Raw genomic sequence first — 16,323 nt, 5'->3', positions numbered from 1 at the left:
TGTCAGGTCAGGTCAGATTACGTCAGGTTAGGTTAGATTATGTCAGGTTAGGTAAGTAGGTAGAGGTGGGTAAAAAAGGTTAGGTTAGGTCGGCAGGTTTTAGTGTAGGAGCTTAAGTAATCCCGTAAAAATTTCATGTTAATTTTTGACACGATACATCATAATAATCCTTATAAACTATGTTAAGGAACTGTGGTGTAATTTTTTCTGAACGGTTTATTATAAGTTTTATGCCATTAAAGAAGTTTTATCAAAGAGCAGCGTAATGAACCACAGACTTATTACCATTAAGTCCTAAGTAACTTAAAACATGACTAATAACCTATGGACATGTAGTATTATATGATTACAATTTAACATAATATATTATGAATGCTGTTATAATATCATAAGTGTGTTACAAACATGGCTGCTCATATATGCCATCCTGTCTCTGGCAAAGAAGAGATTGCAGTAAGTAAAATTATTTGCTAAAGACAAATACTGGAAATTAAACATATACATATTACCATTATCTGAAAAGCTTAGAACCACCGTTTTATATTTATTAAAAGTTTGTAGTGTTATACATCATGTGTATACAAGTCACAAGTTATTATTTACGACATTGCTTCAGTCCTCGTCATCAGAGTCTTCTGTGTACAACAGATTCCTTCACCTTGTTTAGGCATTTCTCATCATCTGCTTGACAGTTACACATCTCGGTGCATGTCATGCTATTCTTTCTGATTCTTTCTGTATGAACATGACAATGATCCACATTTCCTGACGCCACATCCACATTTAACAAGTTCTGTGAATGCTTCTGGAGCTGGTGGTTGGTCTGATATTACTAGTATGAAACAGTCATTGTCAATCTTCCAGCCATGCTCTAATTGTGAAATCATTTCACTGTCTGCATCACAAGACCACAGAAGAGCTTGATACCTTCCTCTCAATATATGATACTTTAGAGTTGCTGCAGTCGCTGGTAGTTCTCCAGCTTCTGCCTGCGTTTTCTTGAAGAGATGCCATCTAAGTTTTGACAGTTTAGTGAAAGTCATTCGTGGACAGTAGAGCTTAAATACAAATTCCTCTAGACCAATATACATGTCTGCTGGAGGGCATTTGGTCTACTCAGCATCTTGAATGCATCTAGGATTTTGTGTTAGATTTCATCAAAGTGCTCCAACATGCTTTCTTTCCTTTGCCAACAAATTTTCCAATGCAGTCAGATCCTGTGAAGGCATGGAAACCTGTAAGGCTCTCTGCCCAATGTGTCGTCGCTCACCAGTTCCTGTTATCATACAGTACTTGCATTTTCTCCAAGTTGAGGCTGCTTTAATATGCCAAACACATCAGTGTCTGGTGACTTGATATGTACAGTGCTGTCCTTCTGTGATGCATATACTGTATGTCCTGCTTAAGTTCTATAACTTATGATAGCAATTTGATGGTTGAAGTCTTATTTGCTGCTTTCCACGACAGAAGATTAACCTTGGACATCTTTTCCCAGATGCTCAATGGACCAACAATACGTTCCTTGACAAAATTTTCATAATTTTGTCTTCCAACTTCATATGCACATAGATTGTCATATTTGGCATTTTCTGGCATTACAGCTCCAGTTACCAAGTTTAAAAGAGCATCATTTTCCTGGGATTACAGTCACCAATAACATTGTGTAGCTTCTGTACATCAGCATATTGACGGCTGACAATAGCTGTAGAGAGCTCATGGTGTTCTGTTCTTTTGTAATCTGTATGAGTTTGATATTTTATGTAATGAACTTAATTTGAAAACCAAATGGTAGTATATGATCTTTTATCACCTTAGACACTCTGTGCGTCATGCCTCTCAAGTGATTTTTTTCCTCTCTTACTTCTCTGGACAAATACGACCTTTATCCCATCAGAAAAAATATCACCATATATTTTCTTAATCTACAGGTGCCAAGGTTTAAAATGACAGATGGTGTTAAAAATTAACCTGAAATTTTTACGTGACCACATATTGTCTTGTTGAGTTTCTGAGAGAACTTCACGGCTAAATAGCGCCTCTGTATTGATAGCCGGTACATGTCGTAATATCCACCGCTCATAGTTAAATCTTTATGTCCGTTTATTTTGTCCTAATTTAAGTATCAAAGAGTGTTTTCATTTTTAAGTATCTTAAGTATCTTTTTTCCTCACTCTTAAGTATCTAAGTATGATTTTTTTCATTTTTAAGTAACTAACCATATTTTTGTTTTCATTATAAAATGTGATTGATATAGACAACAGAAGTAAATATCAGCTGGAGGTCGTAAACGAAGCTGATGTGAAGTATTTTGACTCACTGTTCCCACGAACTAATTGCTTCACTGGTTTATACCGAAGAAAAAAAACCGTCAACGAACCATCCGATTCAAATGTGTCTTAGGCGATACAGGGTGTTTAGGCGTCACTCTGATACCAAGAATGACTTTGTGTACTGTGGTGAAGCTGGGGGTAGGATAGGGTTGGGTTGGGTTGGGATGGGTTAGGATTACGGATGTGTGGGTATATTCTGTCGCATTTTATAGGTATCTTGCGTCTTTCTCATTATTCCTTCTTTATCATGAGTATCTGTGCTTATTAATACACCACCTCGCAGGATAGTGGAAGAGGAATGGATAGTAACGAGATAATATTCTTCTTACATATACCTTAGCTTGGTTACAGGTAACACCAGGTAGAAGTTACATGACTCTTAAGAGTTTTCCTCGACTTGGCTGATTCAACTGTAAGACTTGCTGTATTTATCCTTATTAAAATCCTCCACCTGTAAGACCCTCCACTTGTAAGACCCTCCACCTGTAAGACCCTCCACTTGTAAGACCCTCCACCTGTAAGACCCTCCACTTGTAAGACTCTCCACTTGTAAAACCCTTTAGGGATTTGAAATACCTTCTCGTCTTGGCTCCACTAGTACTGTACACACCCTCTCTAGCCTTAGTTTACAGTAATGTTGAAGTATATAATGAAGACTCACAGCTCATGGGTTAGAAAAACAAAAGATGCTTGTTTTATTTATTTATTTATTTATTTATTTATAGTTTATTTTAGAATCCCCGAAAGTTAGAACAAAATGGCTGACGGGACTCACAAGCGGGCGGTGTTTACAGTATGGACCAAGAATAAAAAATAAATGAAAAATAAAATAAATAAATCGTAAATTGGTGCATTGTTTCTCCAGGGGTAATTATAGAAGTACAAATGTTCTCCAGCAGTGGGTAACGATCATAGCCACGTATAGAGCTTCTAACGCAGGTAGATTGATATAGATGCATTACCTGGAGTTAGTGGGTTACAGGGGCCTCCTACACGATAATATTAAAGGTGTTTTTTCCTTCTGTTTGTGGCACTTGAGGTGTTTAGGTTAGGTTTAATTAAAATGGTTTAGTTATAATAGTTATATTACGATAAGTTAAGTTAAATTTAGAACTTTTGATTTGCATATATCGTGTTTTAGAAGGATTTGTTAGCTAATAAGTTTAATTTGGATAAGTTTAGTTTAATTTAGATCATTTGATTTTACAAGGTCGTATTATAATGACTGGGAACCATATAGAAACCTGTTAGAGAAGTAAATATTTCTACGGCAGTGAATGAGTAAGTCAATAAGTGGTGTATAGAGCTGCTGACGCAACTTAAACGGTATATACTGTACATTATATGTTATCAGAGCTTTCCTGTTGTACGTAACCGCCTCCGTCAAAGTGTCTTAGTGGCTCATGTGAAGATTAGCCTCTAGTTTATTTAACCTCAAGATTAACTACACTGGCACTGCCTGACCTGACCTGACCTGACCTACCCTGACCTAACATAACCTAACTTAATCTAACCTAACTTAACTTCCCAGGTAGCGTTAGGTTAATCATTAGTTGAAATAAGCTGGGAGGGTTAATCTTCAGGTAATCTATCTTAATTAACAATTTTGGTCAGGTGAGGCCTTCCTTACCTTACTCGAGAGCAGGAGGAGGAGGACTTGCCAATTCTACAGATCATCGTCAACCAAGGCAGATATTGAATACCTTTTGTTTACCATCGTGGCTTAAGAACACATCTTAACACCATAAGACTATTCGCCTCAATACAATAATACAGTAATTGATTATTGTATTCTAATAAAATTTACGGTGTATTTTGTGAACCAGATTTATTGTTTGACCTTAGTGAATGAGAAACTGGCTGAGGTGTATTGTGGTAAACATCCTTAAGAGCAGCTCTGTTTGTTCTTACGACCTCAAAGTAACACAAAAGGTAGCCAATATCTACCCTTGATCAGTCACTTTATGTAGATGTCAATTGTGTCATTTTTCTAGACTTAGTGCCCCCTGGAGGAGAAAGTAAATACAATGTTGATTTATTTTGGTCACAACACACGCTAGTAGATTATTTTTTATTTTTTTATTATTTAACTAAATAATTAACACTATGTAGCTAACTAATTATATGACTCAAAGATGGTAACCAATATGGCGTCGATATTGTTCACATACTCTATGATAAATAGATGTATTGTCTGTTTAATTTTAGGGAAGAATTTAATTTATAAACTTTTGAGAATCTGGATACAGGAGTTTTGTCTTTGTGTGTGTGTGTGTGTGTTTGTGTGTGTGTGGTGATGATGCTGACGGATACTTTCCTCTGCAGTGAAAAAAATATCTTGACATTGCAAAGTTTAACTGTAAGCCGAAGGAACGTTTGTAATGTGACTTATTATGTGAAATTGTAACTTGAAATTCTTTGTGAAAAAATATTTCCCTATAAAGTTTGGCAGTAAATGAAGTATTACATTAAGGTGTAACTTGTAGTTCCTTGTGGAGTAATTACCTATGTGGACGATACAGCTACTCCAGGGTGTAAGACCTAGAGTAGAAAGTCTTAAGACCTTACCTGAGGTTGAAAGACTCTTATAGTGGAACGTCTTAGGTATTGAAACTGTAATTACAGTAAATAAAATATAATCTACCTAAACATTCCTTCACCTGGCGACAACTAATGATACAGGTGGTGTAATAGCTCTTTAAAATTCCTCCGTTTGATATAATAATGACCACACATGAACTTTTAATGTGCAATATCTTGATAACACATTAGCTGCAACATTACACATAGTCTAGTGTATGTGTAGTGAGGGACATCTACCTAAATGAGTTACAGAATGTGGAGTTGAGGCAAAAAAATGTTGGGACATGTTTGAGATCATCAGTCGAGCCAAACGTTTATACTCAATATTGTTTTAATGGTATTTTAGAGCGACCGAAAAATGTAAACAAAATGGCCGGCTAGGCTCGGGGATCCACGAGTCCTCTTATGAAGGATCGACAATAAATGAAAACAAATCAGATTAATTTAAACATATTTCCAAGAGTATTAGATCCTGTAAAGAGAGAAAATTAATACTTGATATTTGTAGAAGCTTTTTTTTCGTCCGTTTTCGTCTTGGTTAAAACAATTGTGGTGGCGTTACCTGTTCCAAACGGTAGACATCAAGGAAATGGATCAAGACCTTAATACTCAAAGGTACACATGATGATTTGTTCCCAAGTCCGAGGATTTACTTCACAAAACAGATTAACTTTAGGACACAATGATGGCGAACAAAATAACATCAACATTGCGTACAGTACATATCTTGCTTTGACTCTTAACTCTTGTAATTTTTCGTAATGTTAGTGAATGAAATTGAGATTCTGGGCATATTTTCTTGTTTTTTCTTTCTAATCAAGTGTAAAGGAAGATGTACTGTTTATTGATGGATTTGGTGATGTCTTAATAGTGTATTAGTGTGTTAATATTACACAGGTTTGGTATAGTGGTGACGGTAATGTAGAGTAGTAAGATTTTAACACATGGAGGTGAATTTGTCTTTTATGTTGAGGATTTAAGAACATAAGAACATAAGAAAATAAGGAGTCTGCAATAGGCCGGTTGGCCTGTGCATGGCACCTCCTGTCGAGAGTTACTACCACTCTCTATCATCCATGAATCTATCTAGCCTCCTTTTGAAACTTTCCAGAGTTTCCGCACTTACTACAAAGTTGCTAAGCTTGTTCCACTCGTCCACCACCCTATTTGTGAACCATTTTCTTCCTATCTCCCTCCTAAACCTAAACTTATCCAACTTGAATCCGTTGCTCCGAGTTCTATCCTGCTTGGATATTATAAGAACTTTATCTATAACCCCTTTATTGATTCCTTTCACCCACTTAAATACTTCTATCATATCTCCCCGCACTCTTCGTCTTTCTAGGGAATGCAAGTTAAGTTTCTTTAACCTATCCTGATATGGAAGGTTTCTAAGTCCCGGAATCATTTTTGTCATTCTTCGCTGCACCGACTCTAGTTAATTTATATCCATTCTATAATAGGGACACCAGAACTGAACCGAACTGAACATACATACATACATACATACATACATACACAGGCATACATACACATTCCCTTGACATAAAAGACATTGAATGAAACGAAGTATAAAGGATGATATTAAACAAGGCTGATCGTGTCATTGTGTAGACAGGTGAAAATGAAGACCAATTTACTTACCTGTCGAAAACACCGTCTCGGGTCTTATTGATCGATGAGCGAGTATTGGATTCGTTTCTGTCCGTGTGTGAGTGAACTACATATTCTTTTAGTAACATGTTGATATATGTGGATCAAACTTGGTAAGATGGATAGATGGATAAATGCCACAGGAGGATATTTGGTTCTGGGCATGGATTACTGTAGGTCAAAGGTTAAGGTCTTATTGCAATTTTCCTGTGAGGATTTTGTATTTATTTTTTTTGTATGGTTCAGGTTTACAGATTTGTTGGGTTAATTTTTGGTATTTAAATTCGGAATAATAATAATAATAATAATCTGTAATAAAACAAAGAAAAACAAAATTAACAAAGAACACACACACACACGCGCGCAAAAACAAACAACAACAAACAAACCAAACAACGAAGACACGAAATATACCCCAGTATTGTTTATAACGGGACAAACATACACTGAGAACACCCCCCCCCCAGCACCATCCCCGCCCAGCATGGCTCCTAGGCGCTGCTAAGATGGACAAATTTATCTCCTGACGATACAATGCCTCCTGACGATACAATACCTCCTGACGATACAATACCCCCTGACGATACAATACCTCTTGACTATACAATACCCCCTGACGATACAATACCAATATACCACCTGACGATACAATATACCACCAGACGATACAATATACCACCTGACGATACAATATACCTCCTGACAATACAATATACCACCTGACGATACAATATACCTCCTGACAATACAATATACCACCTGACGATAAAATATACCACCTGACGATACAATATACCACCAGACGATACAATATACCACCTGACGATACAATATACCTCCTAACGATAAAATACCTCCTGACGATACAATATACCACCTGACGATAAAATACCTCCTAACATTAAATACCTCCTGACGATACAATATACCTACCTGACGATAAAATACCTCCTGACGATACAATATACCACATTGAAGATACAATATACCGCTGACGTTACAATACCTCCTGGCCGCCTGTTACCTCCTGGCGATAAAATACCTCCTGACGATACAATATACCACCTGACGATACAGCATACCACCTGACGATACAATAACCTGCCACCTGACGATACAATATACCACCTGACGATACAATATACCTCTGACGATACAATATACCTCCTGGCGTACAATACCTCCTGACGATAAAATACCTCCTGACGATACAATACCTCCCTGACGATACAATATACCTCCCTGGCCATACAATACTTACTCCTGACGATACAATACCGCCAAACGATACAATATACCACTGACAATACAATATACTCACGGCAATACAATATACCACCTGACAATACAATATACCACCTAATGATACAATATACCACCTGACAATGCATATACCTCCTGACGATACAATATACCACCTGACGATACAATATACCACCTGACGATACAATATACCACCTGACGATAAAATACCTCCTAAGATAAAATACCTCCTGACGATACAATATACCACCTGACAATACAATATACCACCTGACGATACATCTACCACCTGACGATACAATATACCTGACGATACAATATTATAACACCTGCGATAAAATACCTCCTAAAAAGATAAATACACTCCTGACGATACAATATACCACGTGACGATACCAATGCCACCGCCTGACGTTACAATACCTCCTGGCCGCCTAATACCTCCGACGATAAAATACCTGCGAGCGATACAATATACCTCCTGACGATACAATATACCACCTGACGATAAAATACATCCTAACGATAAAATACCTCCTGACGATACAATATACCACCTGACCATAAAATACCTCCTGACGATACAATATACCTCCTGACGATACAATATACCACGTGAAGATACAATATACCGCCTGACGTTACAATACCTCCTGGCCATACAATACCTCCTGACGATAAAATACCTGATGACGATACAATATACCACCTGACGATACAATATACCACCTGACGATACAATATACCACCTGACGATACAATATACCACCTGACGTTACAATATACCTCCTGACGATACAATATACCTCCTGACGATACAATATACCCACCGACGATACATTACTGAAGCGATATAATACCACCCTGACGATACAATATACCTCCTGACGATACAATATATACCTCCCTGACATTGTATACCTCCCTGACGATACAAATTACCACCTGACGATACAATTACCACCTGACGATACAATTACCACCCTGACGATATAATATACCACCTGACATTATAATAATATACCACCTGACGATACAATATACCACCTGACGATACAATATACCTCCTGACGATACAATATACCTCCTGACGATACAATATACCACCTGACGATACAATATACCTCCTGACGATGCAATATACCACCTGACGATACAATATACCTCCTGACGATACAATATACCTCCTGACGATACAATATTACTACCTGACGATACAATATACTACCTGACGATACAACCTTACCCTCCTGACATTAATAATATACCTACTGACGATACAATATACCTCTGACGATACAATATACCTCCTCACGATACAATATACCTCCTCACGATACAATATACCTCCTCACGATACAATATACCTCCTCACGATACAATACCTCCTCACGATACAATATACCTCCTAACGATGCAATACCTCCTGGCCATACAATACCTTCTGACGATAAAATACCTCCTAACGATACAATACACCTCCTGACGATACAATATACCTCCTGACGATACAATATACCACCTGACGATAAAATACCTCCTGACGACAAAATACCTCCTGACGATACAATATACCACCTGACGATACAATATACCGCCTGACGATACAATATACCTCCTGACGATAAAATACCTCCCTGACGATACAATATGCCACCTGACGATATTTTACAAAATATGCCACCCTGACGATACAATATACCACCTGACGATATAATATACCACCTGACGATACAAATATACTCCTGACGATACAATATACCTCCCTGACGATACAATATACCACCTGACGATACAATATACTACTGGGCGATACAATATACTCCTGACGATACAATATGCCTCCTGACGATACCAATATACCTCTGACGATACAATATACCTCCTGACGATACAATATACCTCCCTGGTAATATACCTCCTGTACCACAATATACCTCCTGGCCATACAATATACCACCTGACGATACAATATACCTCCTGACGATGCAATATACCTCCTGACGATACAATATACCTCCTGACGATACAATATACCTCCTGACGATACAATACCTCCTGACGATACAATTTACCTCCTGACGATACAATATACCTCCTGGCCATACAATATACCACCTGACGATACAATATACCTCCTGACGATACAATACCTCCTGACGATACAATACCTCCTGACGATACAAAAGGTACTCAGAAGGCTTCCACACGATCCTCCTGTCGGGAATGAATGTGTGTGTGTTTGTGTCAAGATAATATTGTATTGTTTGGTTATGGCGTGAGGGGTGGGGGGGAGGAGGGGGTGTGTAGAGGGGAGGGAGTGTAGGTGGGGGGGATGTGGGAGGGGTGGGTGTCGGGGAGGAGGGTAGTGTGTATATTAGTGTGTGGGAAGGAGAGTATGTATGTGTGTGTGTGTGTGTGTATGATTCAGAGAGAGAAAGACAGAAAGAGACAAGAGAGAGAGAGAGACAAGAGAGAGAGAGAAAGAGAGAGAGAGAGAGAGAGAGAGAGAGAGAGAGAGAGAGAAGAGAGAGAGAGGAGAGAGAGAGAGAGAGGAGAGAGAGAGAAGAGAGAGAGAGAGAGAGAGAGAGAGAGAGAGAGAGAGAGAGAGAGAGGAGAGAGAGAGAAGAGAGAAGAGAGAGAGAGAGAGAGAGAGAGAGAGAGAGAGAGAGAGAGAGACCTATGATTTACTCTACTAAAGACAGGTGGTCGAGTTATCGGAAAATAATTCACTTGATCACCCGAGGCGTCCAGGAGCAACACCTGACGTAGTATATTGATCTGTGTAATGAGTTAGGTCGTTCCGTCACCCTCTGAGTCAATACTTCCTCCAGGTGTTCTAACTCTTTGGGTGGAGGTGGGTGTGGTGGGTGGGCGTGGTGGGTAGGTGGGTGTGGTGGGGGAGGAGGGTGGAAGGGGCCTGGTGGGGTGGGGTGGTGTGTGGAGGAGGAGGAGAAGGGGGGGGTTGGTGGATGGATGGAATAGCAGGGATATGTGGATGTGGTGGATATAATAGTGTGTGGATGTGGGTAGTGGAGAGGAGTGAGTGGGTTAGTGTGATTACCATATTTTAGCTATATTTTTTATTTTTATTTATTTTTATTTTTTTTTAGTTCACCAGAGAAAAAATATTGTGATTGGTTTTCATCTCTCTCTCTCTCTCTCTCTATCTCTCTCTCTCTCTATCCCCAACACCACACTCACCACATCTCTCTCCACCACAGATCTCCAACCAAGGTAACCCTGAACTAAGCGTGTTGATGGACGCTATGGAGAAGATCAGATACTCGGGCAGCTGGGCGACGGTGCAGCACCTCTCCGTCAGGGGGCTCCTCCCTAGCACTGAGAACTATATGACCTATGAGGGGTCGCTCACACAGCCCCCCTGCCACGAGACCGTCACCTGGGTCGTCGTTAATAAGCCAATTTACATCACTAAACAACAGGTAAAGTCTCGTTGGTGACCTTTGAGGGTGGGTGGGTTATCTAGCGAGTCCGACCTGACCTGACCTGACCTGACCTTTGAGGGTGGGTGGGTTATCTAGTGAGTCCGACCTGACCTGACCTGATCTGACCTGACCTGACCTGACCTAACCAAACCTTTGAGGGTGGGTGGGTTATCTAGTGAGTCCGACCTGACCTGACCTGACCTGACCTAACCTTTGAGGGTGGGTGGATTATTTAGTGAGTCTGAGCTGAGCTAACCTGACCTGACCTAACCTGACCAGACCTGACCTAACCTAACCTAACCTTTGAGGGTGGGAGGGTTATCTAGTGAACCTGACCTGACCTTTGAGGGTGGGTGGGTTATCTAGTGAGTCTGAGCTAACCTTGACCTGACCTTTGAGGGTGGGTGGATTATCTAGTGAGTCTGAGCTAATCTGACCTGACCTGACTTGACCTGACCTAACCTTTGAGGGTGGGTGGGTTATCTAGTGAGTCTGAGCTGACCTGACCTGACCTGACCTGACCTTTGAGGGTGGGTGGGTTATCTAGTGAGTCTGAGCTAATCTGACCTGACCTGACTTGACCTGACCTGACCTTTGAGGGTGGGTGGGTTATCTAGTGAGTCTGAGCTAACCTGACCTGACCTAACCTTTGAGGGTGGGTGGGTTATCTAGTGAGTCTGACCTGACCTGACCTGACCTAACCTAACCACATGATATAGGTTTGACTTGGCCAGAGTGTATCGCCTCACCAAACATTAATTCATCATAATCGCTCATCAAATCACCTCTTTAACGCCCATTCACCGGCTAGTTAATATCACCTCACAATTACTGCTCTCTTGTGGTAATTGGCGTCATTAAAAGTAATTACCGACAATAATAACGATTACACCTGCTCGATATATATTAGCCATCGTGTTTTGTTATGGTTAGGTCAGGTCAGGTCAGGTCAGGTTTTTATTAATGATATTTACACCTACTTTGCAATTGTTCATCAACCAGATTGCCTCTATAAAAAATATAGTATTCCGAATAAATAATCAAAATTACATTGATATTATTTCTATGAGTCAATTACCTGTAAAACATTTGCTTATATAAAATATCTCTTCTATATTACGATTTACCCTTCATAATCCTGTATAATACTCGTTGTGTATAATAATAATGATGATGATAATAATAATAATAATAATAATAACAATAATAATAATAATAATAATAATAATAATAATAATTAAAATAATAATAATAATAATAATAATAATAATAATAATAATAATAATAATAATAATAATAATAATAATAATAGCAATAATAATAATAATAAAAATAATAATAATAATGATAATAATAATAACAATAACAACAACACCACCACCACAACAAAATAACAACCAATAACAACAATTAAACCACAAACCATAAACACAAATGAGACATAAACCAATACCATAAACCAACTCTCTCCCATTAAACCATAAAAAAACACATCTAATTACCATAGAATTTGGATAAACCCACAAGACACAAAAAACCCACACTAAAATAAAACACAGTTACTTTATAAACCCAACCTAATGATTATCTTGAGTTGGTTTAATATCCTGAGTTATTCAAAGTTGTTCAAACACTTAAAATGAAGAATAAATCCCTTCGCCATTCATTTCATAGGACTAGATTACCTTTCCCGTAAGCACTTCACTAACAAAGTGGAACAGATGGTAATAATGTAATCGACTCTCAGATGTACGATAGTAATTAATGGTCATTAGTGTAAGGTGAGCTGTGTCAGGTGTGTGTATATGTTGTCTTATGCATTAGTTGATATTGTTAGTTAGTTATTAAATCATTTATTCATACATCTACTTAATCGCTCATTCAGACAGACAGACAGAGAAAAAAAGATAGAGACGAGGAAGACAGAAGAGAGAGAAAGAAATCAAAGAGAACGAGACAGACAGATAAACAAAGAGAATTGAAAGGGAAAGAGAGAAATGAAAATATTAGAGAGAGAGAGAGAGAGAGAGAGTGAAATAAAAACACAACCTCACCTCTTCTATCCCAGCGAGGGTTTAAAACTGCATAAAACTAAGACTGTGTCTCTGTGTGTGTGTGTGTGTGTGTGTGTACATCTTACTGCCATGGATCCAATCTTCGTGGTACACACCCCAAGTTCTCCCTCAAGTGCCGTGCCTACAATTACGTCACATAAGAATCATAATGGAATCCTTATTTTAGAAGCAACGTATGGTAGTTCGAGTGTATGTGTGTGTGTGTGTGTGTGTGTGTGTGTGTGTGTGTGTGTGTGTACGTGTGTGTGTGTGTGTGTGTGTACTCGTGTGTGTGTGTGTGTGTATGTGTGCGTGTGTGTGTGTACGCGTGTGTGTGTGTGTGCACGTGTGTGTGTGTGTGTGTACGTGTGTGTGTGTGTATGTGTGTGTGTGTGTGTGTGTGTACGTGTGTGTACGCGTGTATGTGTGTGTGTGTGTGTACGTGTGTGTGTGTGTACGTGTGTGTGTGTGTGTGTACGTGTGTGTGTGTGCACGTGTGTGTACCTGATCAGCACAATGGCCAGAAGAAATAGACAGATAGACAGTGATGTAAAGATAGAGAAATAGAGACAGGGAGAATAAAGTGAGAGAGAGAGAGACAGAAATATACTGACACACGATGGGATGAAAGTTTCAATAACTTCATATAGAAATTTCCATTCTTTACCGGATATTGCATCACACACACACACACACAGGGTTATTCCACCAACACCCGTCTCACCCAGCAGGTCAGGTCAGGTCAGATCAGATTAGATTACGTTAGGTTACATTGTAAAGAAATAATAGTCTTAACAACAAAATAAACAACTTATGTCACGTTCAAGAGTTTTAGACTATGTACTGTCCCCTTCACTACTGCGTTTACATATAACCTGACGAGCCCCTGTAAACGCACTAGTGAAGGGGACTGTACATATAACCTGACGAGCCCCTGTAAACGCACTAGTGAAGGGAACTGAAACATCTTTTAAGCAATTATTCACCTTATTGTTTGTTGATATAAGACCAAAATAAAATCCCACGTGAAACAAAGGCAACACCATACAGTATTTATATCACAGTTGAGAATATATATAGTGTAGTCAAATGTGTACATGAAATAGTAAACAATATGTGTACATGAAATAGTAAACAATATGTGTACATGAAACAGTAAACAATATGTGTACATGAAACAGTCAACAATATGTGTACATGAAATAGTCAACAATATGTGTACATGAAACAGTCAACAATATGTGTACTGTACATGAAACAGTAAACAATATGTGTACATGTAAACAGAGCAGCTTTGTGTGTTGTTCAGTGCTCGTGAATTATTTATACTGAGTGAGGTTGTTTGGGACCCGGATATAGTAGTACATTTGTTCCCTGTTTTCTGGTGTCATTTTCCGTGTTGCATTACGGCTGAGTCGCGGCATCCAGTCAGTGTGGTATTGGTGGGGGGAGGGAAGGGGAGGGGAGGAATTAAGGGGAAGGGAGGGGAGGGGGAGGGGAGGGGAAGGGAGGAGAGGGGAGGTAGAGGAAGGGAATGGCCGTTGTACCATACTTCCCTCCTCCCTCTTCTCCCTTCTCTCCCTCCTTTCCCTCCTTTCCTCTCTCTCTTCCTCCCTCTCTCCCTCCCCTTCTCCCTCTATCTCCCTTCCCAGGTAGTTTTGGCTGGTTGGTTCCTCATCAAATATTCACAGTCTCTCTCTCTCTCTCTCTCTCTCTCTCTCTCCTTCCCCTCTTCCCTTTTCCTCCTCTTCATTCTCCCTTTCCTTCTCTCTACCTACTCCCGTCCTCCTCCTCTTCTCTCTATCCATCCATCTCCCCCCTTCATCTTTCTCCCCCCTCTCTCTTCCCTTCTCTCCTCTCCTACCCCTGTTCCTCTCTCCCCTCTCACTCACTCCTCCTACAGCTGCACGCCCTCAGGAAGCTGCACCAGGAGACCAAGAAGATTCCGAAGGCTCGTATGGTGAACAACTTCAGGCCAGTGCAGCAGATGTATCACCGACCTGTCAGGACCAACATTGACTTTACCAACGGGAAGCAACTCAACTGTCCCTCTATGGCCAGACAGATGTATTACACAGGTGAGTTAACTGTTATCTTTATGGCCAGACAGGTGAGTTAACTGCCCCTCTATGGCCAGACCGACGTATTACACAGGTGAGTTAACTGTTATCTTTATGACCAGACAGGTGTACTAGACAGGTGAGTTAACTGTTCCTCTATGGCCAGACAGATGTGATACACAGGTGAATTAACTGTTATCTTTATGACCAGACAGGTGTACTAGACAGGTGAGTTAACTGCTCCTCTATGGCCAGACCGACGTATTACACAGGTGAGTTAACTGTTATCTTTATGGCCAGACAGGTGAGTTAACTGCCCCTCTATGGCCAGACCGACGTATTACACAGGTGAGTTAACTGTTATCTTTATGACCAGACAGGTGTACTAGACAGGTGAGTTAACTGTTCCTCTATGGCCAGACAGATGTGATACACAGGTGAATTAACTGTTATCTTTATGACCAGACAGGTGTACTAGACAGGTGAGTTAACTGCCCCTCTATGGCCAGACCGACGTATTACACAGGTGAGTTAACTGTTATCTTTATGGCCAGACAGGTGAGTTAACTGCCCCTCTATGGCCAGACCGACGTATTACACAGGTGAGTTAACTGTTATCTTTATGACCAGACAGGTGTACTAGACAGGTGAGTTAACTGTTCCTCTATGGCCAGACAGATGTATTACACAGGTGAATTAACTGTTATCTTTATGGCCAGACAGGTGTACTAGACAGGTGAGTTAACTGTCACTCTATGGCCAGACAGATGTATTACACAGGTGAGTTAACTGTTATCTTTATGGCCAGACAGGTGTACTAGACAGGCGAGTTAACTGTCCCTCTATGGCCAGACAGATGTATTACACAGGTGAGTTAACTGTTATCTTTATGGCCAGACAGGTGTACTAGACAGGTGAGCTAACTGTTCCT

The 16,323-nt window shown here is 39.8% G+C and overlaps 1 protein-coding gene across 1 annotated transcript; it reads left to right on the top strand.

Annotated features, from left to right (window-relative positions):
• Nucleotides 1-11,080: 11,080 nt before the first annotated feature.
• On the top strand, nucleotides 11,081-15,410 carry LOC121857832 (carbonic anhydrase-related protein 10-like; the record flags this gene model as incomplete). Its single annotated transcript, XM_042354097.1, has 2 exons — nucleotides 11,081-11,275; nucleotides 15,236-15,410. Coding segments are annotated over exons 1-2 (361 nt in total), but the record flags the coding sequence as incomplete, so codon positions are not given.
• Between the last annotated feature and the right edge of the window lie 913 nt (nucleotides 15,411-16,323).

Source organism: Homarus americanus, unplaced genomic scaffold (genome assembly GCF_018991925.1).
Source record: "Homarus americanus isolate GMGI-L3 unplaced genomic scaffold, GMGI_Hamer_2.0 scaffold26046, whole genome shotgun sequence".
Lineage (NCBI taxonomy): Eukaryota > Metazoa > Arthropoda > Malacostraca > Decapoda > Nephropidae > Homarus > Homarus americanus.
Note: the sequence above shows the minus strand (reverse complement) of the source record. Positions and strands in the feature narration are given on the sequence as shown.